The 24,041-nt window shown below is 42.7% G+C and overlaps 1 protein-coding gene across 2 annotated transcripts in view; it reads left to right on the top strand.

The window, feature by feature from the left end:
- The window catches only part of SPON1 (spondin 1), a 310,402-nt gene that overhangs the window by 256,483 nt on the left and 29,878 nt on the right, over positions 1-24,041 (top strand). For both annotated transcript variants that reach the window (XM_029582226.1, XM_029582225.1), the window contains exons 7-9: positions 6,432-6,496; positions 10,419-10,620; positions 17,229-17,369. In XM_029582226.1, coding sequence (XP_029438086.1) covers positions 6,432-6,496; positions 10,419-10,620; positions 17,229-17,369 — 408 coding nt within the window. The remainder of the gene's footprint in view (positions 1-6,431; positions 6,497-10,418; positions 10,621-17,228; positions 17,370-24,041) is intronic.

Genomic DNA, 24,041 nt, shown 5'->3' on the forward strand with positions numbered 1-24,041 from the left:
CAATTTCATTAAAAGTGTTCCTGGTACACTCACATTCAAGTGGATCTGTAAAGAGAATAACCTCATTACATATGCAAAATCTGGCCTGCAACTATTGGGCGAGGCTTTCTCTGTTTTTCCCATAGGAACTTAGAAGTACGATGCCCTTCACCTTGATTTCTACCCCATGGCCTCAGCCGCTCTTTCTTCCATTCTGTTGGTAGATTCTCAGCTTTAGTCTTGGGGTTTACTTCCCTCCTACACAAATGACAACATGACCTATTGCCTGAAGGTGCTGGATAGTGGCCAAGGTGACAGCTGGACCACATTCGTGCACTAAGGGCGATGTGCCCATCGCTGCAGATACCCTGGTAATTGTAGTCTTATCTTAGTTACCAGCTGTGTTTCTGGCCTAAGCCACTGACTGACGAGATCCTGTAGGCACTGAGCAAAGGCCTGGGGCCATTTTGAAAAAGCTCTGCCAAAACCCCTTTTCGGTATCCTTTTTCAGACAAACCACATCACTATGGTTGGTGCCCTTTGTCCATCTCTTGGCGTCTCGGGCTGCTTTTACCTGGTCAAATTCCATGCAGCCTTCTCGCCTGGGGTCTGATATGCCACCTGGGCTTCACCGCTTAGGAAAGACGCTCACCCAGGTAGTGCGAGTTTGTCTTCCTCATTGTGCCCTTTTAAAAGCCCGGCTCATCCTCTGGACCTATTTTTTTCAGGGTGGAGGAGGTAAGGTACGCTAAATGGATTTCTAGGATTTGCTCATTAGATTGCCTGCTCGTCACCCATATTAATTATGCCCGAAGCTTTTGCCATAATGCTACTGTCTTTGGACAGTTTGCTACTCCTGCAGCTTCATCAGCTCTTTTAGAAGGAGCTCTAACTCCATGCTGCTTTGAATAAATATTTCAAGGGAGAAAAGGAAACAAGCCATGGAGCTGCCTTTTATTAGCATCTCACCTTGGCCTCTGTCCAGCATCTTCAGGCAACAGGCCATGTTGCCATTTGTGTACTTATTTTGCCAAATTTTCAGTTTTATTAGGAAATGTGCCTGTTTACTAATTTATCAAAGCTAAGAATGCAAACGACAGATACATCCACAGCACTGCCAATTGCTGCAGCATTTGAGCTGCTCTCTTTTGAAAAACAGAGCCAGAAATGTTCTTGACGAAGTAAAGTTGGCTGTTGGAAATGAAGCTGTCTTCTTTCTTCATATCGCATCGTTAAACAAGAATCTAAGATTCTTGTTCTGGAATGTTTGCATAATTTGATGTTTCTCAGCTGTGATATCTTGAACTAGCAGAGAGCTGCAAAAAATGTTTCATAGCATGAAAAGCAGCAGGAACCTTTTTTTTTGTCAAACCAGTGCAAAAGTGCACCAACAACCGTGGCATGAAGACCCCAAGGCACCAAACGAGGAGCAAAAGAGGCAAGTGAACACCCCAAGACACCAAGAGATGGACAAAGGGCACCAACAACAGTGACATGTAGGCCCCAGGGTCTAGAGCAAGGGGTTTGGCAGGACTCAGTGAGAGGAAAGGCATCATGAGGAGTGGCACCAACACCCCCAGGCACTGAGTGAGAGGAAAGGCATCATGAGGAGTGGTATCTGTTGCCAACTTCTAAAGTTATGGCCCATTGTGTGGAGGCCATGAGGAAGTAGCAGTTAAAAGGAGATGAGAAGCAAAGCAGTTTTATGCAAAGTCGGTAGTAACACTGGAAGATTTTAGATGTTAGCGATCTGGACTGAATTATTCTCTGTAATGAAATGTTCAGATTTGTATGAAAATTGCCATAAAGTTAGTCATTCATAAAACAGCAGGACCACTCATCTACAAGAAGGTAACAGAATTCAAATCAGAGTAAATCAGTGCTGCCAGGGAAGGTATTTAGGAACAGCTGCATTTCATAATAAGAGGCTACAATTTAGTACAGCAAATAACACTGAATGCAATCACATATGTCCAATAAATCTTTGCATATTTATACTATATGTGGTAAAAAGCCTGAAAAATACAGTGAAAATGTGTGTCGTATGATACCTGAAACAGACGTAAGGCTTGATGAAGGCATCTTTGGTAACAGATCATCTGACTGACCTGCCCAGTTGCTATAGGTCGCGCTGTTCTTGGACATATCACTTGGCTGTGACATAAGAATGTGCCATACTGGGTCAGACCAAGGGTCCATCAAGCCCAGTATTCTGTTTCCAACAGTGGCCAATCCAGGCCATAAGAACCTGGCAAGACCTGGGAAAGCTCGAGGAGGGGGTCAGAGATTTGGCAGTTGGGATTCAATGCCAAGAAGTGCAGTGTCATGCATTTGGGGTACAGCCGTCTGAAGGAGCTGTGGGGGAGAGAGCTCGGGGTGAAAGTGTCTGATGACCTGAAAGTGGCGAAGCAATGTGACAAGGTGGTGGATAAGGCCAGAGGGGGTGCTGGGGGCTGTGTTGAAAAAGGCACAACCAGCAAGAAAAAGGAGGCAATAATGCCCCTGTACGGATCCTCGGCGAGGCCTGACCTGAATACTGTGTTCAGTTCTGGAGACCTCATCTCAAAAAGGACAGAGACGGGATGGAAGCGTTCTAGAGAAAGGCGACCAAAATGGTGCGGGGCCTGTACGGGAAAACCATATGGCCCCCTGCAACTGGCCATAGAGCCTATGAAAAGACAGAATTGCAAATATTAGACCAGCCCCTAAAACGCCAACACATCTCTTATTGGGAAAACGGAACAAGCCGGAGCCCTACAGATCACTACACACTAGCAGAGCACCTCACCTTGATCACACAGGCAGAACATGGACAGACCCTCATCAGATAAAGAGTAGGTGACCCCCAATGAGCCAGACTCTGCATGCAGTTTTGTATAAATTGGATTATTAATTTTACTACTGCTGCCCTCCTAGGGCAAACGTGCAGGGTAGGAAAAGTTCAGAATAATAGGCATGACCCTTCAGTGCCGTAACTGGGTTGCTCTTTGTCCAAAGGGCGATCGGAACAACTGTGATGAAACTGACCAGTGAGAAATAATTTATTTGGATGAAGTCAGGCGGCTGGATCAGAACCAGCATGGGGTGTCAAAGTATTCTTATCCAGCAAAAGACAGAACGATTATCCTGAAGCTGAAAGTACAGCTCTGTAGGAACTGACAATTACAAGTCATTTGTGCTGTGGGTTTTTGCTTTAATTGGGAAATATTTTTTTAGTGCAGAAAAAAACAGAAGCGAGTTGTGAATTCCATATTCCCAGTTTATTGTGAAAGGCTCCTGTGGGAGATATGAAAAGACTTTTCGAAAGAGCTGATAGATGACTTCTGTGCTCTAGAGCCTTGTTAAAACAACCTTCTGTTCATTCTTATTCTACTATTTATACTCTGAGCTTAGAGTCTGCCAAAGCAGGGACTTATTCAACCCTTCTTATGGCCTTACTGAGCAGCCAAACTTGGGAAAATACATTTTGGCTTCTTTTAAATTAACCTGAGTTTCAGCTGAAAATGAGGCTAAATAGCTGGGTAGAATTAGGTCATTTAGCCTTACCTGAAAATGGCCGCCTACACCAAGCTTGCCGCATGCCCCTGTTGAGATGCCCTCCCTTGCTCCCAGTGGCATTTTAAAGTTGAGAGGCTGACAGCTCCCTGGTAAGCCCCCCCCCCCCCTCCCCAAGACTTTAAAAATGTAACTGGGGGAGCCGCCTGCCACAATTAGAATTCCCCTTGCTTACCCCCCCCCGGTAGAAGCCAAGCCGGGAGGGGAGGGTACAGTCGTAGTTCATCGCTCTGACAAGGCAGACAATGTTGCTGTTAGAGAAATTGGGGGACGTCTGTATCCTCCTCCCGGCTGGGCTTTGGGTGCTGGGGAAGGGACCAGGAGGGGGAACGGCCACCAGATTTAGGGCTGCTTTGGCAGTGCTTAGATATGGCCGCCCAAATTAGGCGGCTATTGTTGAATCTCTGCACTAGGTGGCTCATTTCTTCCCTCTGTCTCCCCCCCCCCCCCCCCCCCAGTCACTCTCGCTTCTAAGGTCCCTAAATTCAGGTGCTCTTCCCAGTGTGTTTTCTAAAGGGCCCGTTTAAGAACCTAATTCCCAAAATGAGGCTCCTAAACCCTTCGAAACGTGACCTCCAAGTCGGTAAAGGTTTTTTTTCATGATCACAGAGACAGGAAAAAGTCCTTAAAGGTGAAATTTAAAAGCCCAGCAGGTGCCAAAATCCGGGAGATGTGTCCACAAGTTGGGCCCGTGCACGCCAAGTGGATTTTAAAAGCCGCCAGAGCATGCACGTATCTCCCCCTGCGCGCACAAATAAAAGGATTTAGAAGTCCTATCCCTTAACTGGGAGAACTGGGAATGAACTGGGGAGACAGCGAATGGCATCAGCGCACGTCCCTTGTAAAGTTGCCCCACTTATGCGGCAGATACGGGATTTGTGCACAACATGCGCGCATTCATTTAAAATGGAGCGCACGTGTACGCACGTCCAGGCTACTTTGTAACATGCGTGCGTGTATGTACGTACGTAGATTATAAAATGAACGTGTCCCTGGGCGGGGGCAGACGAACGCAGGCACACATGCGCCCAATTACTGCTTTCAAAGTTACCATGTTATTGAATAAAGCCAAAGGCTCCTTACTCCCAAACATGCATCACCCGTGTGCTGCCGCTTAGGGACTTAACTTGTCCTCAAGTTACAGCGTTGTAAAGGATAAAGTTGGAAGTCATTTAGCACAGATTGCACTCTTTGCTTACTTTCATAAGGAGACCTTGTGAGATCAATATTTGTATCCATGTGTGTGTGTTTGTCTGTGTTCCCCTTCCTAATAACTTTTGTTGTTTCATATCCCACAGACACCAAATTTTCAGGATATGGCAGGGGATCCAAGAGGATCCTGATAGTTTAATGGGTCTTTGTTTTGGTCCAGATGAAAGTCTGAATGTGTGTGCATGCTCACATCCTGAAATAGGGGTCAAATATTTCATCCACCATTCCCTTTATTTAATAAGGGGCATGGAATGGCTGCCCTATGAGGTAAACCTTAAGGAAGTTAGGGCTGTTCAGTTTGGAGAAGAGTCGACTGAGGGGGGGATACAATAGAGGTCTACAAAATCATGAAAGAACTTGAAAAAGTTAATGTAAATCAGTTATTTACTCTCTCAGATAATAGGAGTAGGAGGCACTCCATGAAGTTAGCAAGTAGCTCATTTAAAACAAATTGAAGAAAATTCTTTTTCACTCAGCGCATAGTTAAGCTCTGGAATTCATTGCCAGAGAATTTGGTTATGGCAGTTAGTGTAACTGGGTTCAAAAAAGGTTTGGATAAGTTCCTAGAGAAAAAATTCATAAACTGCTATTAATTAATAAAGAATAGTAGCTTGAGATCTATTTAATGTTTGGGTACTTGCCAGGTTCTTGTGACTTGGATTGGCCACTGTTGGAAATAGGATACTGGGCATGATGGACCCTTGGTCTGACCCAGTATGGCAATTCTTATGTTGTTATTTACCTTTTAAAATAAGAAATTCACCCAAGGTAAGAGTACAACATTTTAAAAAGGCAATGTACAGTCAGAGACCAGTAGGGATAGCAGCTTTGTCTTGTCTATTATAGTCTGATAAATAAACTAGCTAAAAGGTCTGAATTTGAAAAAATATCACAACCTCTTACACAACCTCTCAGTAAAATACACAACATCTCAGTGGAGTAATAGATTGCAGCAACACATTCACGGCATTCATATATGGTGCCAGGCGGTTTAGAGCAATCAGTTTAATTCTAAAGCTTGGAGGAGAGGCCGGTCTCCACTGCTTTCCAGGGTGGAGCATGGAGGTAGTCATGGGTTTTGCATTAAGAGCCTGGTAGAAGTATTCGCTTTTATTTGCTTTCTGAAGTGAGAGTAGCCATTTATATGGCACAGTTTTTGTTGGAGAGAATTCCATAGAGCAGGTGCTGCTACCGAAAGTTAGTCAATAGGTATCCATTCTTTTTCTTTCTTTTGTCAGTGGAGTTGCTATAGAGGCTCAAGTGAGGATCTTAAAGGTCTGGAAGTCTTGTAGAAGAACAGCCTTTCTCTCCTAGAGCCTTGACAATCAGAGTAAGGATTCTGAATTTGGTTCTGTAGAGGATTGATAGCCAGTGTAGTTCTTGTAGGATAAGTGTGACATGTTCATGCAACTTTCATTCCTCTATCAGTTGTACAGTAGAGTTTTTTTTAAATATTAGCATCAATCTAATCCGTGCCCCTACGTTCTCCATTTTCTACCTACCATGCGTATACATTCTATCCTTTTCTTTAGGTTGTGCCATTTACTTATGCTACACTACTGCTTCAACTCACAGATCCTTCTTTGTGAATAAAGGAGGCAAATAAACAAGTATATAATATTTGTAACCTACTGCCAAGATTACTAACAGAAAGGAGCTTATAGAATGTTTTCTTTTATTTCCAGGGTGATGACGTGTTAACAGTTGTCAAAGCAAAAGCACAATGGCCTGCCTGGCAGCCTCTCAACGTGTAAGTAGATGGACTATTCTCTTTCCACATGCATTTGGTAGAATATACTATAGAAGACTTCCATACTACTATTTGCTGTTCAGTGTACCTCGCCAAACTATTTGAACATTCACATCTAGTAGCCATAATGGTTAAGGAGAAAAATTAGACTCTTAGTAGGAGGCAATAGCTATTAGAGGACGTACAAAAAAGATGTTGTAGTAGATTTACTTTTATTCATTATTTATTTGTTTGTTTTAAAAAAGATTTTCGCCTGCCTATCCCCAGTCCTAAATGGGTAACAAAAACACATAGACCTAACATAAAAAGGTGGGCACCATACAAAAAGCCTAGAATTAACAAAAGACAGAAAAACATCCCCTGGTCAACAACGAACTGCGTCTGGATAAGAGGGTGTCTCTCACAATGACAATCGGCGAATGCCTGCATGAAAAGAAGCGCTTTCAGTCGCTTCCCGAAGCTTAGCAATGACATATCAGTCTTTATGTCATGAGGCAGAGCATTTCAAAGGAAGGGTCTGGCTGCAGAAAAGAGAGGATCACTGGAGTCCGCTCGGTGGACTTGATTGATAGGGATGCACCTAATAAAATCTGAAATAAAGATCGTAGTATTTGAGTAGGATGAAGGATTTTTCAGGACCGAGTTAAAACATCTCGGAGCTAGGCCATCAATTGCCTTGTACAGTAGCATAAGAACCTTTCAGATGCCATTCCCAAGTTGTTCTTTGTATGTTGCTATGGTTTGGATGCCTCTGTGTGTCTCCCCACAAACTGCTAACTCCTGCTATGAATGTGAGGATTTGTATCTCCTAGATCCAGCCCAACAGAGATCCTTAGGACAAGATACAACTAGAGGAAAGTCTATTGGTACCTTTTGAGTTGTTCTCTACATTTTGCCGAGGTTTGGGTATCTGTGTATCTCCCCACTGACTTTGCCTACTTCTGCTGTGATTGAAAGGAAACCACGCCCCACCCTGACATTAGTGTTTCCAAGAGCCGGCCTGGTTCAAGACAGCAATTCCATTGTCAATGGGTTAATGTCCAAAGGGGACAAACCAAAGGAGTTCATGCCTTGGTATGTCCCGTTGCATGACTGCTTTCCACAACTATTGTTTGCTATTTGTGCTTTTACATAGGAATTGAATTCACAGTGATGTTTTTATAATTGGGCTCAACTATCTTACATTCTCCAGATTCCAGAAGGCCTTGTTTCCACAGTATTTATTACTCCCATGAATTAATTGCTCTATTCTTGGACCCAACCATTCTTTCCTGACTGCATTTTAAGAAAGAGCTATTTTTATATTTGTACAAGTTCAACTGGGATTGACCTTTGCACAAGGGCATTATCACCAGTCTTTGGTGAGGCCTAATCTGGATTACTGTGTTCAGTTCTGGGGATCATATCTTAAAAAGAAGAGTCAGGATGGAAGTAGTCCAGAGAAAGGTGACCAAAATAGATTGGAATCTGCATCAAAAGTCATGTGAGATGAGACTGAATGTTCTGAATATATATACCCTGGAGAAGGAGAGAGGAGACACAGAAAAGATATAATACAAACTTTTAACTACCTAAAGCAATTAATGATACACAGCAAGCAAACCTTTCACAATGGAAAGAAAGCTGTAGAAATGTAGAAGGGCGACCAAAATGATAAGGGGCATGGAACGGCTCCCCTATGAAGAAGAAAGACTAAAGGAGAAGATTCTGCTGAGGGGGGATATGAAAGAGGTGTTTAAAATCATGAGAGGTCTAGAATGGGCAAATGCGAATCTGTTATTTACTCTTTCGGATAATACAAGGACTAGGGTGCACTCCATGAAGTTAGCAAGTAGTTCATTTAAAACAAATCAAAGAAAATTCTTTTTCACTCAGCGCATAGTTAAGCTCTGGAATTAATTTCCAGAGGATGTGGTTACAGCAGTTAGTGTAACTCGGTTTATAAAAGGTTTGGATAAGTTCCTAGAGGAAAAATACATAAACTGCTATCAATGAATAAGGAATAGCAGCTTGAGATTTATTTAATGTTTGGGTACTTGCCAGGTACTTGTGACATGGATTAGCCACTGCTGGAAACAAGATGGACCCTTGGTCTGACACAGTATGGCAATTTCATCTGCTCCTATGAACTAGGGGTTATGATATGAAATTCTGAGCAGGTATACTCAGGAAGAACATCAGGAAATATTTCTTCATGGAAAGGGTGATGATTGCATGGAATGACAGAGTGGAGGGAAGAGTGCAGAGATGGGGAAAAGAAGAGATAGAGGGAAGCAAGGGAGGACCAAGATTAGAGGGATGTTAGGACGTTTCTCAGAGGACAAGCAAGATGGCCGTCCTCACACATGGGAGACATCATCTGATGAAGCCTGGCCCTGTCAGATTCTAGAACGTTGACTGTGCCTTACTGAGCATGCCCATGGTTGCCATAATGCTGCACATCCATGCAGGGTCCCTTCAGTCTTTCTTTTTCTGCAGCGCCCTCGGGGCACAGTTTTGTGCCTCATGCTCCTGTTTTCTGGGCTTTTTGAGGTCAATTTTCAAAGCCATTTAGATGAATAGCTTACAGATTATCCACCTAAATGCCAAGTGTTTGCATATTCAGCCTCTTATCTGGATAACCTTAAGCAAGTATATTCAGTGGGACGTTTATCTCACTGAATATATGGGACAAGTCTTAGCCGGATAGCTTGTCCACTAACCAGCTTACTGAATATGGACCTCTTCCTTCTTTTTTTGTTTAATCCAGCAGCTTTCTTCTGTCCTATGGACTTCCAGCTCAGCTGGAATTGATCTTTAGTAGGGTTGTGGTGCTGAGAGCTGTCATCTGCATTTACATGGGGTGTTACCTTGCTTTTAACCTTCTTTCCCATCATCTATAAACTTAAAGGCGAATTTTCAAAAGGGTTCACCGGTAAAAATGTAGCATACAATTTTAGCAATTTTCAAAGGCCATTTTCCCGAGTTATGTGCAATTGACAGGAAAAACCCATTGACAATTCAGTGGCATATGTTGTAGCAAATTTCAAAAGCCCACTTAGACAGGTAAAGTGTATTTTCACACGTAAAACCTAGTTTTTAGCATGAAAATGCTTTTGAAAATCAAGCCCTATGCTTTTACAGTGACAGTCCTCAGGCTGAAAGGGACCAATCATGGTTGCCTCCAGAACTTGGCAAGGGTATAAGTCTTATTCAGCCAATAAATGCCGCAGGCGTGCAATGACTGAATCTCCCTGCCCCCTGAAATTGCAAATGATGATGTTTATTTTTAATATGAAATCATAAAATTAGGAAAAGTTGCAGATAAGGTAAAGTAATATGGCAATAAATCGTTAAACAGATGATATGTGTAGGCAATTATTGTCAAATGAATGGATTACTTTTGTTGATGATGTGTGTCCCAACTGTGCATGCATAAACTCAGTCATCAAAACACTTTATAAAAGGTCCTAAAAATGAGTGCCCAAGGGCAGTAGCAGTCCAGTCGTTTTGAAATCTGTTTGGAGTAGAACCACCTTCTCCTTTCCTCCTGGCCCCTGATAAATACTGAGTCAGGGTGGGATTTATTTTCTCAGTGGCAGATGTTAAAGCTCTTGCAGTAGCCCCCTGCTTGCCTAACTTGTTCCTAACTGCCCTTTAGTTTTGTGTGCACGGAAGGATCATCATGTTGTTTCCGCTTTAAAATTGATGTTGACGCTGAGGCGTCTTGCTTTATTAGTCATATAGATACATACCCTACTGTGCTGTTCTTATTTGCTCTGTGACACGGCATTTTTTTTTTATCATACATTATCTGTCAGTCCTCTGCGTTCTGCTGTCTGTAAGTTTCTGCAGATGTGTTAAAAATATACAAGGTCATCTATTTTATGCAGCTTAGATTTTACATGCCTTTTTCAATTAGGCTCATGATTTTTGTTTGCAGGAGGGCTGCCCCCTCAGCCGAATTTTCTGTGGACAGGACCCGGCACCTGGCATCCTTCCTCGCCATGCTTGGCCCCAGCCCCGACTGGAATGTAGGACTGTCGTCCGAGGACCTCTGCACCAAGGAATGTGGCTGGGTTCAAAAGGTGGTTCAGGATTTGATCCCATGGGATGCAGGCACAGACAGTGGCGTTACTTACAAGGTACTCAGAATTGATTTTGTTGAACTTTGAAGGTTCATAAGCCAGTTTGATAGATTATCGGTGGGACAGGGGATGCTGCGGAGCCATCTCGCGCCACTTGCCACAGTGACACCTGCTGGTTTACCATGGAAGGAGCTCAGATTTTGAGTCTGAAGGGGGCCAACTTCCCAAGTCGTACAGGGTGAATGAGCACCAATGTTTTTAGTGAGAAGTCAAGAGATAGTGTTTTACTTGGTACCCTGACCTCTCTAAATTTCCTTCTCCATCCCCTTTCACTCTTCCTTTTTCCCCTCTCCATCTTTCGCTCCTAGCCTCTGTACTCCTTCTTTTCTTCTTCTCCCTCTCTTTCCCCCATTTGTCAACTCTCTTCTCTTTTTCACCATTTCTAACCCATCTCTCTTCACCTTTGCTTATGACAATCCTCTGTTTCGTGAACCTAGCACAGGCTGATTCCATGTCCTCTCTGCACTGATGCAAGGAAGTCACTTTCCCCTCTGTCTCTGCATCCACAGGCACCTGAAGTCCATACAGGAGAGCGGTGCAAGCTCCTCTGCTTCATCCATCAATAATCCACGTGCACTAGCAAAGGTTTGCACAGAATATTTAAACAGCGTAGTTGGTATCTTTGGAAAATCAAGAGAAGTTTTCCCATTCATGCTTTTATCTACCCCTTTCCCTCACATCCACACAAATCTAAATTTGGATTTGAATATTTTAAAGAGAAAAGTTGCCTTACTTCTTTTCTGGGATCAGGCTTCTCTTTATTTTCTCACCTTATTTCCCTCATCTTTCTCATGTCGTCTTTTCAAAACACTTCCTAGGATTCAGCTCTGGCACGACTAAACACTTCACTGCTTTTTCCTTCCTCCCACTTACTCTTCTCTTCTGTCTCCACAGCTACCTTCCCAAGCCAGGGAAGAGACAAATGCTGGACACAATGAAGTCCTTGCCAGCTTTGGCAGAAGAAAGGGTTAGCAAGTGTCCAGTGTAGCCCATCAGGAGAAAAGCAGCTTTTCAGCAGCTGTAACGCATGCTCAGTAAGAGGTCTGATGTTGCAGTGGGGCTGGTAATCCTCTTCAGAGCACGAGGAAAGGAGTAATCAGTCAGGCCACTAGGGTGACCCTTATCACCTTCAAACCAAGAAACAAAATTTATTTATTTATTTATTTATTTATTTAAAAACTTTTATATACCGGTATTAGTATGCATACATCATACCGGTTTACAATGTAACTTTAAAGGCAGAAATTACAATGAACAGGGAGGGCGAACAAGGAGGAGTATACAAAGAGCAGGAGGTGGAGGAATTGAAGCAATAAATAAAACTGCAACGGACTATTTACAGGAATATACAAGGTGTAGGCAAGATACTTGCAGAAGTCAGTGTACTGACTTCCGCAAGTATCTTGCCTACGCCTTGTATATGGGATCCCATGAAACGCTAGAGTCCTATGAAGGCACCTATAGTATCACAGAAGTGTTCATTGGCTGCAACGCTTATCCAGTAGAACTCGTCTTGGATTCTGAGCACACATGTGCTCGTTCAGTGAGCTTTGCCTTATTATTGTATATAGGCCTCATGACTTGAACCAGGAGAGATGACCATGTCAGCAAATTATAGTCGCAGTAGATATAAAGACTGCAGTAATGCTTAAAGTTCTGATAGTTGGCTTGTTAACTCATTAGAGGAACAAGGCTCCCATGAATAAAGTCGATAGCCCTTTAGCATACTAGGGTAATATGCCATCTCATAAAATCCCGTTTTGGGCCTCTTTCCCAAGTCAGATGTGGTCTGGCATGTAGGCAAGCATGGCCTCCAGAAAAATAGTTAACATATCTGGAGACAGAGGACTGATCAATGTGAGTCATGTCTCTTGCTTCCCTCTGTAAGGATCGAAATAAGGCAGAGCGGTCATCACTTTCACCTCAACACACAAACTTTAAGGGTGGTGGCTTTCGGAGTCCAAGCATCCTCACACCTTACCACAGAGCTGGCAGTTGAAAATTCCATTTAGCCTGGATCTACTGGAGCATTTTCTCAATCAGATCCCCTAACTCTGCTTTACCTCAACAGATTCTGTTATGGGAGACTCAATGTCCCTAAAAAATGTACATAAAAGAGTAAATACAGTCTTGGTACCTCTGGGAAGTAGTTCAATGTGACAAAGCAAAGGAAAACTCCCGTATCTCTTCGTGGAACGTATTCATGGGGCCATATCATCATTCGCAGCCACACTGTACCCAGAGACTCTCTCTCTTTCTCCGCTGTTAGTTAATTAATTAACTTTTGGATTTATAAACCTCCTCTTTCCCATTGGGCTACAAGACGATGTACAATAAAACAGAAACACAATGCAATTACGCAACAAAGAGAGCTCAAATAACACACTTCCATTACTACTGCACTGTTTTATCTTTCATTTAGCCAGACGGCAGAAAAGGGCCAAATGGTAGATCCAGTCTGCCCAGCAAGCTTATGGTAGCATCTGCTGCGCTATGCAGCTCACCCCCATATTTAGTTTCCCAGATCGTCAAAGTCAGGGCCCTTGTCGGTTGCTGTCTGAGTCCAATTCCCATTACCTCTTGCCTTTGAAGCAGAGAGCAATGTTGGAATTGCATCACAAGTATCAGGCTTAATGGTTAAGGGGAGTATCAGCCGCACCAGCAAGTTACCCCCATGCTTATTTGTTTTCCCAGACCATAAAATTCAATGTCCTTGTTGGTTGCTGTCTGAATCTAATTCTCCTTTTCCTTCCCCCCCCCCCCCCTGTCGTTGAAGCAGAGAGCAATAATACTGTTTCTTTAGAGGCAGCAAATAAGGCTGCCAAAATGAAACCTTTTGGGATTTGTTCCCTGACTTTTTATTCGTCTTCCACCTGAATGGACTACGAAAGAGTAAAAGGGACAGAAGGTGGAGCACAGGCCAGTTCCCAGGACTTTTGCTGGGTGGGAAAAGATAAGAAAATTCTCCCCAAACTTCTCCCTTACAAGGTAACGGGAGCTGCATGCTAAAGGCGAAGAAAAATATCTACTTGGGGTAGAGGTTATCAGGAGGCAAGTAAAGCTCATACAAATGGTTTGGGTAGAGGGCAATGTTAATGACTGTGTCTCCTACGTGCCCTGAATATTTCTCTTAAAGCCAAGCTGAATATTATTTCTTCGCCCGAATCCTTTCTGTATGTTATGTGTTTAAACCCTGAATACCAGCTCATGTTCTACCAAGGGGGGTCAGGGTGGGGGGCTGAAAATCATGGGATTGCCTTGATTCCAACCTACAAGTCTAAGGAGTGAATTTCCAAGGCGTTACACGTGTAAAAGTAGCATATATCATAGCAGCTTTCAAACGCCTATTCATGCACGTTAAAGTCCATTTAGATGCATAAAACCTTGTGAAACTTCAGCCTTACGGAGTGAATTTTCAAAGGAGTTATGCACTTAAAAGTAGCAATTTTCAAAGTCCCATTTACACGCACAAACCCCAGCTTTATTTATTCGTTTACAATATTTTCATGCCACCCATCGCTGCAGCACTAAAGGGGGTCGTTCTCTAACGCTATCGCACGCGATAGCTAGCTCGGGGCGGAGTCGGCCCCGGAAGAGGAGGAGTCTGGGCAGCACCGGGGGCCGACGCTGCGGACACATCGCTGGCGGCGAAAGGTAAGATTCCTTATCGCCGCCAGTTTCGCGCCGAATAACTACACCTTTTATGGTAGTAGTTATTCGGCGCGAAAGCCGGCAGCGATCGCACCGCAGAGGTGCGATCGCTGCCGGCTATCACAGGACCGCCCCCCGCTTCGCCCCCCCCCCCCCCCCCCATTACCGCCGGATTCTCTAAGGTCGCAGACCTTAGAGAATCCAGGCCTAAGTGAATAAGAAAAGTAAAAATAAAATAAAATAAAAAGCCACAAAACACTTACTAGCTGCAAACTGGCAAATATCAGTATCTCAGCATGCCTCACTTGCTTGAAACAACCTCAGCAACTTAGCTGAAATTAAGAAAGAAACGTTTTCAGCCTTTTCTGAAATGTTTTAACGCAAAGCGATAACCGTGAAGCCTTTGACGTGTTGGGGGACTTGAATGCCATATGAACCTTACTACTTTCAACATTAGGTGCTTCCTGCAACAATAAGAGAATTTTGTTACTAATTTTCTTAGTCCTTATTTAAAGGACCGATAAGACTTTCTCTATGCTACTAGTTTCTAACTGCCCAGAAAGTGGCGCACATAAGGACAGCATTTGTGGTGGCTTGAAGTAGCAAGAAGTGCAGAGTGCAGCAGTGGAGGTGTCTGACAGCTCCTGGTATTCAGGTCACAGGTTTATCCCCTCCCCATAACATTAGAGAAACCTCACCAGATGTTTGAAGTTTATAAGCTGACTACAGTGGGTTTCATGGATTTGTTTGTCTGTCATTGTTTGGTTTTAAGATGTTTTAGTTGTGTAATTTTATCATTGTCTACATGTTCAATCTGTTTGATGTAATTGTTTTTGTGATTGAAATTGTGATTGAAAATGTGATTGAAAATGTGATTGAAATTGTTCAATCTGTTTGATGTAATTTTCTGTTCCTTGTTCTGTGTAAACCGAAGTGGTATGCACAAGTGCATGAACTCCGGTATATAAAAGCCTTTAAATAAATAAATAAATAAATAAATAAATAAATAAATAAATGTGATCTGCACTGAACGAATTTTGTTTGAAAGATGCGGAGTATGAGGTTTTGTTTTTTTTAAATGAAGAAAGAGAAATACATTTGCAATATTCAACGATGAGCTTTCTTAGATGCTATAATATGAAAAACACAGCCAGGAATGTTTCTATGAGGAAGTCATAAATCCATTTCCAAGAAAGAGAAACCAGGAAGCACAGTTTATCCACAGAAATCCCTTGTAAGTTACCCATCTGTAATTTTTTGTCATAGTGATCGCTGTCCAGAAAAAGGAAGCTCAGTGTGTATTAAAGTCCCTGCATGCAACGAGCCATTCCTCTCCTGGAATGGGGTTTGTATGAACGTAGCTCTCCTGCCACCTGCCTGTTTTCCTTGTACATTGTGCAGAATACAACGCAGTAAGCATTGCAGACAGGAACGCAGCAGGAAGTGGGACGACCCAGCTACAGGCCCTTGTAGACGTTTTTGGGGGTTTTTTTGTGCCGTATCTCTAACGGACGTAATAATGGAAATCCTCGTGATTAACTTGATGTTTGAGGCAACTTTTGGAGCCAGCCATTAATGTTTGCAATTGCAAGCAGAATAAGAAAACCTTTTAGCCCCGTGCTCATAAAACTATCAGCCGTGCTTCTTGAGACCCGCAAAAATCCCCAGGTCACCTTGACCAAGCAGGACTACTAAGCAAGCCGGTAACTCCAGTCCGCCATAGCCCCTCACCCCCTACCACCAGGTGACATCGTACCACCTGCCGGAATCTTTATTCAAGTGCATTTTGGATTATTAGGTTACCACCTGACCTGATGTAATGTATCTTCTTCTTATTTAACTAATTGGGGTCCTAAATAAATAAAAGATGTTTACTATGAGGTTTCAGGAGCAAAAAAAAAAAAAAATAGAACGAAAAGCAAAGATATTGTCCAGACTGGCAGTGCCCTCCCTTAGTGCCCCCGGAAATGTTCACCTCATGAAGCTCTTGAAATCTGACCAAATCTTCACAGGGCGGGCGCGATCACCAGTTGGCCCCGCTCTTCCCACGGTTCCAAGTTGCCAGCACCATGTGATGCAGCAGCAGTGGCCGGGGATCCCGCCTGCCCCGGGAAGGTTTAAACAGATTTTACAGACTTCGTGGGGTAAGAGGGTCCAGGGGAGGCTGGGAGCGTCAGAGATGAGCAAAGGGAAGTGATGGTTTGGGGGTTTTATCCAATGGGGCAGGGACCAGACAACTTCCTTAAGGAAATGACAGAAAACGAATGAGGGCAATTTAAAATGTAAACTTTTAGCTGCCTTTTTATTCCTTCATTAAAGATGGTCCTTAGTGAAATAGACTTTTCATTGCCAGTGATGTTGGATTGCTAGCAGTGGCTTGCGTGAAAGTGAAAATTAGCAGCATGGCAGTTTCAGATCAGCATAGAAAATGATGCATCTCATGAACAGATGTGGTCAAAATGGTCCTTTTTTTTTTAGAACATAAAATATTTCTCACTTGTCATAAGGACCGTAAGGTCCATATTGAAATGTTTGGGATTTAACTGGACAAACGTTGGAACTTGAAAATCCTGCGGCACTGGCCATCTCAGACTTATCTGGATGTTTTTAGCTGGATAAAGCTTACCTGGATAAATCAAAGGGGTTCCAGCGGCGTTCTAGGGTGAGAGTAACCTCTCCAATAAATTTGATATTCAGCGTTAACTAGCTAACTTGTCCGGCTAAGCCTGGTTGGGCCGGGGTGCAGTTCTGCACTTAGCCAGGTAATAACTTGCACTTTATCTGGCTACATTCAGTGGAATGCATAACCAGCTCGTTCTGCCGAAGACTGGAGTGGTGTTATCCACCCACCGGCTCTCTGAATGTGAACCTCTGTATTTGTATTTGCTATTGTTGAGAGAAAATGAATTGAATTGTGTCTGTAACTTTATTTATTTATTTTCTTTTAATTGCAGTCCCCAAATAATCCTACAGTTCCTCAAGAGAAAATCAGACCTTTAACAAGCCTGGATCATCCTCAGAGTCCTTTCTATGACCCTGAAGGAGGGCCCATTATACCTGTGGCCAGAGTTGCCCTGGAGAGAATTGCACGGAAGGTAATAAAATGGTTTTGCTGGGCCAAAAGAAGCAGTAGGTTCTGTTATAAAGCTATATAAATATGCTCCCCTTAAAAAATGTTCTTATTACATTCTTTTCTTATGATTTAAAAGGCTTTTTTTAAGGACTTTGATATAGTAAAGATACCGTACCTGAGTGATAGCAGCCATGTAAGAGAGCAGTAGGAATGTGCATTTCTTTTACCCGACTGGGTAAAATGTGATGAATCGCTATTTTCAGTTTCGTTCATTGCAACTATTGACTCACCTGAAAATATTCAGACATTTTCAGACATTTTTTGGCTCAGCAAATTCTTAGCAAATAGTGCACACTGCACGCCTACGATGTTTTTAAGATCATGCCGCCCGCAGCCCCCTGTGACCACCTCTGGCTCCTTCCATGGAGGCACTCGGTCGTAGCTGATCCATCAGTTCCAGTTGAGAACTGGTTCCACCCGACCCAGACACCAGCACTGAATTGTTTTATGGCCGTAAAACACCTGGGCGTTCATCTCGGGGTCGGCCAGCACAATTTCTCAATGGGAGCAGATGGGCTAGACACAAGTGGGGATTGCTCCTTCCCCTTTCTTCATCGAAGACCCCAGAGAAAGGGGGGTAAGAAAGTTGGGGACGGTGCATGAGAGCAGGGATGGGGGAGGCATTTCTTTCTGTTCGATTTTTCTTTTTTATTTGGAGGCCCATATTTAATAAAAGTTTGGTCTGGCTAAATTTAGGGCTGAGCTGGATAAGCACAGGGATTAAAAATTCCCACCATGCTGACCGCCCCTGATTGATCCGGGTAGGCGTTTAAATAAATAAATAAAACTTATCCAGAGAAATCAGAGAGATTCTGGGGGCAGGCTAAGTTATCCAGATACCTTAGGACTAGATTCATCATTTGGTTGCTGTTGCATGCATTGGGGCCGCATCGTGTTTTAAAGAATGACCAGGTAATAACCATTAGCTAGGTAATGCCAGTAGTCAGCACTATCCGGCTAATTATCCTGATTACTTTAATCTTGCCAAAGGGCTGTTTTAACGTTAACCAAACGATTTGCCCAGCTAATTCTGGATTTAACCGGATATATTCGGCCATGCGGCTTTCTGGCTGAATATCCAGTGGGCAAGGCAAGTAACATAGCAGGGCTCAAAAGAGGATTGGACAAATTCCTGAAGGAAAAGTCCATAAACAGTTATTAGCCAGGTAGACTTGGGAAAGCCAGCGCTTAACCTCTGGGAGTGAGATACAAGAAATAAATCAGCTATTGGGGATTGGCCACTGTTGAGCTTTGATAATCCTTGGTCTGACCCAGCATGGCGCTTCTTATATTCTTAAATTAATCTGGGAAATTAATCCAGTTAATTTACCTTGGCAGCCCACAGCAGAATATGGATTGAGCCTCCCCCCCCCCCCCCGAAAAGAAACCATAAATTTAAAAAAAAACAAAGAAAATGAGCATCTTTCCCTGCACATCCCTAAAACCTGGTGTCTGCATCAGCAATTAGTTTGTTTATTTTTATCCCGGATGCTGTGTTAGTGATTCCTTCACAAAGGACAATTTTCCACCAAGTACCTGAGGCCACGAAGGGGTAGAGGCGGGGCCAGCCAACAATTTGGGGATTTTATTGTGAAATCTCTGTGCGCTTGCAAAGCAGGTGAAAAATCCCTGGGTACAGATGTACCCTCAGAGCCAGGCAGCCAGCCTCTCATCTTTCTAAGGGAAGCTCATCTCCTTTTGAAACTTCTCTTGCAGATCCATGGGTACAAAATAACAAGCAATGCAGGTACTTTACAAATTGCCCTCTAAGAACTTGATTCACCCAGTTTGAAGCCAGAAAGGGAAAATGGTAACAAAATATTTGCTATTTGGAGCCAGAACCGGTGTTGCGGAGGAGACTGAACTGGGTTCAAATGAACGTATGATCGCGCATGTCTGGCTTGTCCAGGTCCAAGCTGCAGAATTCATTAGCTGCACAGGAGCCTTGTTATCCCTTTTTGGATATGCAGTCACTCTGATGTCATTGGTCCACTATAGAAAATAGTGGCAAGCATGTGCAGACTGTGATATAGCCCACTATACCATTTGATTTCCTACATTTATTTATTTATTAGCGTTTATATCTCGGCATTCGTGGGTACATCATGCCGGTTTACAATATAACTGAAGGAGGAAATTACAAAAAACCAGGGTGGGGGGAGAGGGAGCAGATAGGAAGAGAGAAGGGGGCGAGAGAAGAGAGGGGAAAACAGGAAGAGGGGAAAAGGATCAGTGCCTGATGGGAAACAACAGAAGAACATAATAAGTAGCATTGCAAATTATACACTCAATAAGGGATTGTGTATAACCTTATACACTGTGGATAACCTTATATAAATTATACACTCCAAAAAGTATTATATACAATAATAAAAAGTATTATATACAATAATATACATTATCTTTAACTAGTACATAGAGAAGACACTATATATGACATTACAAATTATGCATTCAGAAAGGCAACTATATATAGACTAGCAGGGTTGCTAGTCTATATATTTTTATTTATTTATTTATTTATTTAAAGGTTTTTTATATACCGTGGAACGTTACAAACATCACCTCGGTTTACAATGAACAATAATTTAGCAACAGGCTTTACAATTAATTTAGAGAGAACAAGCGAATATAACTCAATAATGCAATGAATCAGCATATGGTACAATTAAATCCCATGTAATCTTATGGGAGAAACTATGTATATTTACCAGCGGTATATACTTCAGTAAATAATGTACAAATCAAATATACAATATATGTATAATTAGATACATTTAGGTCACGGAAGGCAGAAAGTAGAAAGAGAGAAGGGGGGAGGAGAGAGGGTGGATTAATAGAGTGGAGAGAAAATAGTAGGAGACAGAGGTTGTTAGAGGTAGGAGACGGAGGCTGTTGGAGGTAGAAAAGGCTCTTTGTGGAGTCTAAGGGCATTATGTATAAGCTTCTCTGAAGAGCCAAGCTTTTAAGTTTTGTTTGAATTTTTTGATACAGGGCTCCAGGCGCAAGTCCGTAGGCATTTTATTCCAGATGTTTGTATATATATAGTTGCCCTTCCCACAGGAGCGCTCAAGCCATGATACAACAAAAATTAGAGCAAATTCAAAGCATAATATTATATTTCACTTCATTCATTTTTTTGTCCATTTATTAACCATTTTTCCAGATAGCAAATTATTTAATAAAATATTCACCAAATAAGCAGTTAAAACATAAACAAAACTACACAATCACAAGTAAATAAACTAATCATAAGACCTAAGATCAATTAAAGATTGATCTTAGGTCTTATAAAGTACAATTCTGATCATTATCCCACAAAGGCCTTGCCAAAGAGCCAAGTCCTCATTAAACATTTAATTAGCAGTAAATCTCACGTGGGAGAGAGTTCCAGAACACTAGAGCACAACAGGAAATGGCGCGTTGGCTGGTCAGTCTCGCCATTTCTACTGTGGGGACTGCAAACAATGTATCACTCAAGGATCTAAGCGTGTGGAATGGTAAATACGAACACACAGGCTCCAAAGATACTCCGTGGCTGACTCTGGGAGTACAAGGACTTTCAAATGGGTGCCAATGAACTGGAAACCAGTGCAGTTTCTTTAGTATGGAGCTAATAAAGGTCCCTGAATATGCATCCGGACACTATGCAGGGTAACATGTTTTTATTTAATTGTAACTTATGGGGTAGTATTGAACACAAGACCCACAGAAGTTCCATAACAGTAATTGATATGAAAAATGATCACTATTAGCTTGGCCTTATTTAAATAGCTCTGCAACTGATGAATAGATCACATTGCAGTGTACAAACCCCTAGAAATTTGAGAGGTCCATATTCAGACACAGTCCAGCTAGGAAAGCCCTAGATTTTTCAAAATGCTATAAGTATAGCGGAAATAGCGCCCGTGATAAAAAAGAGAGAGGGGGTGAGAGAGAGAGCACCTCTGTATAGAGTCAGTCTGACACTCTATATGTATGTACCGCTGAGGAGGGGCATTTTGAATAGAGGTGGGTTTTGGAAGGTAGACTCCTCTGGTTAGACTTTTCATCCATTACAATGACTACAAATCTTTAGTGATGTCAATTTTACTATGAATACCTCAGGATGTTTCTGTAACACCACCTCCCTATTCCCCCCAACCTTACGAAACCTACCCTGATTCAAAGTGCTCCTCTACAGTGGTACATTTATAGAGAGTGTAGAGTGTCAGACTGACTGTATACAGAGGTGCACTCTCCCTCTCTCTCTCCCTCTCTCCCTCTCTCTCTCTCTCTCTCGTTGCTGTATTGCATTGGATGCTAATGACCCTCATTTCCATAAACTCCTCCCACTGGAATACTCAATGTGGAATTTGCAGTTATATTATCTATCGTGCGCATTAAGGCCCTAATGCGAAATGGTAAATTAACCTGAAAGTTAGCCGAATAAACTTAACTTTAGAGGTATACCACACTATTGAATATAGCCAGCTATCTTAAAGTTAGCTGCCTAACTTTCAGATAGCCCTTTGGCCTGACCAGACTTAGCCGCTAACTCAACTCCTCCCAATTACACCTCTGGAGCACCCCTAATTTAGCTGTCTAAACTCTAGCCAAACTCTAGCCCAAACATTCATTTAGCCGGCTAACTTCTGAGTTAGCCGGCTAAATGCTTTTGAATATGGACTTCTAAATTCCTAGGAATAATGTCTGATCAAGAGTGGCTTCTCGCCAAAGGCTCGTTTATAGAGAGCGTTACTTCATCTAGGATCAGTGAAATATCCAGTTTCAATGCTGGGCCTCTACCCACCTTGAGAACCTGCATCTTGATAGGGCTGAGCATTAGTTTACTTTTGGCCATCTGTAATTTGATACCTCCAGACCGTAATTTATTGAGTGGATAGTGTCCTCTTTAACTGGATCTAAAGAAATGTGTAACTGGGTATCATCAGCATAAATATAAAAATTAAAATTGCATTCCCTAATGATATCTACCAAAGGCTTCATATAAATGTTAAATAAAATCCCAGAACTCACATTTTATTTATTTATTTATTTAATATTTATTTCTATACCGGACTTCACGAATAGAATTCACATCAGGCCGGTTTACATGGAACTTAGGGAATAAACAAGTGTAACCAAACAAGAAGGCTGAAACAAGCAAAGTTACATAAAACAAGGGCATTGAACTTGGGGGCTAAAGTAGCCAGGAAGAAAGGTAGAGCGGAATTAGCAACAAATAAATAATATAAAACGGGTTATGAGATAGTAATTATCTCATTCCTTGGGCTGAGTCCGAAGTGTCATTTTGACTAGGGGAAGGCTTGGAGGAAAAGCCACGTCTTCAGTTTTCTTCGAAAGGTAAGAAGACAAGGTTCCAGTCTTAGGTCAGTCGGTAGTCTGTTCCAGAGGACAGGGCCTGCTGTGGAGAAGGAACGTTCTTTGGTGGTTTTTAGACGGGTGTATTTTGTAGGTGGGACTTGTAGGGTTCCTTTATAAGCTTCTCTGATGGGTCTTTCGGACGAGCGGTGTTCGAGAGGGTTCTGAAGGTCTAGTGTGAGCTGTTGGTGGATAGATTTGTGGATTATAGTGAGAGCTTTATATAGAATTCTATATTTTATTGGCAGCCAATGTAGGTTTCGAAGGATGGGGGTAATGTGAGTACGGCGGTTGGTATTGGTTAGGATTCTGGCTGCTGCGTTCTGGCTGCTGCGTTCTGGCTGCTGCGTTCACATAGAGAAGAACATCCTGCAGAATATGAGGAACTGTTGGTATGCAAAGCCTGCATATGTCCAAATATATTTTCCTTTCTACACAATTTTTATTCTCCATCCTTCACTCATAGCTGTCATCATCATGAAATGACAGCATTTGCAGGATGCTAGCCGCAAGTTTTCCCTTTCACGCACAATGCAATCCCAATCCCGACATTTCTGTCATTGCTTCGCAATCTGGTAACCCCTTCCATAAGGGTGTGGACTACTGGAACATCATCTATAGCATGCATGGACATCAGTACTGGGCATCCCTAGCACTCATACCACAATAGAGGGTGTTCGGCCTTTATTCGTCCATCATACATATGGCTGGCAAAGTGCCTTCTAGACTAGGATGCCCTGCATACCTCCTGCTACCAGTGCTTTGACCAAGGATGCATGTCAGTGCTCAGGGAGAAAACCATGCCACATACGAACACATTATAGAAGCCAAAGACTGATTGTTTACACTCCCTCTTCTTGCCCCTTCTCTCAAACCAGCTGTTTAGAATCATCAAAGAGCACAAGATGCCTCTCAGCTATGTGTAGGCAACACAAACAGACCTGTCCATCAAATGCTGGTAATGTTTTGCCTTCATGGTGATACTGGAAACAATATAAAAATGCAGGCATCGCTTGTTCACGCTCATTGCCTGACAGCCTACAATACTCAGCACCTTGGCTGCCACCCTCAGCTGATATCCACCTTTATTTCTGCAGCTGGTCCTCCAGGACCAGTATTGGGACAAAGAGGACTACCCCAGCAAAACTTCCTGCCAGTTCCAGTAAGTGTGGCATGCCTTGTCTCTTATCTTTCTGTGTGAAAAGGGATAGGGTCTGTATTTATTGGCGATGTGCTTGTGGTGTGCTGCTAGACTAAGAGTGAGTCTTTA

This window comes from Rhinatrema bivittatum, chromosome 17 (genome assembly GCF_901001135.1).
Source record: "Rhinatrema bivittatum chromosome 17, aRhiBiv1.1, whole genome shotgun sequence".
Lineage (NCBI taxonomy): Eukaryota > Metazoa > Chordata > Amphibia > Gymnophiona > Rhinatrematidae > Rhinatrema > Rhinatrema bivittatum.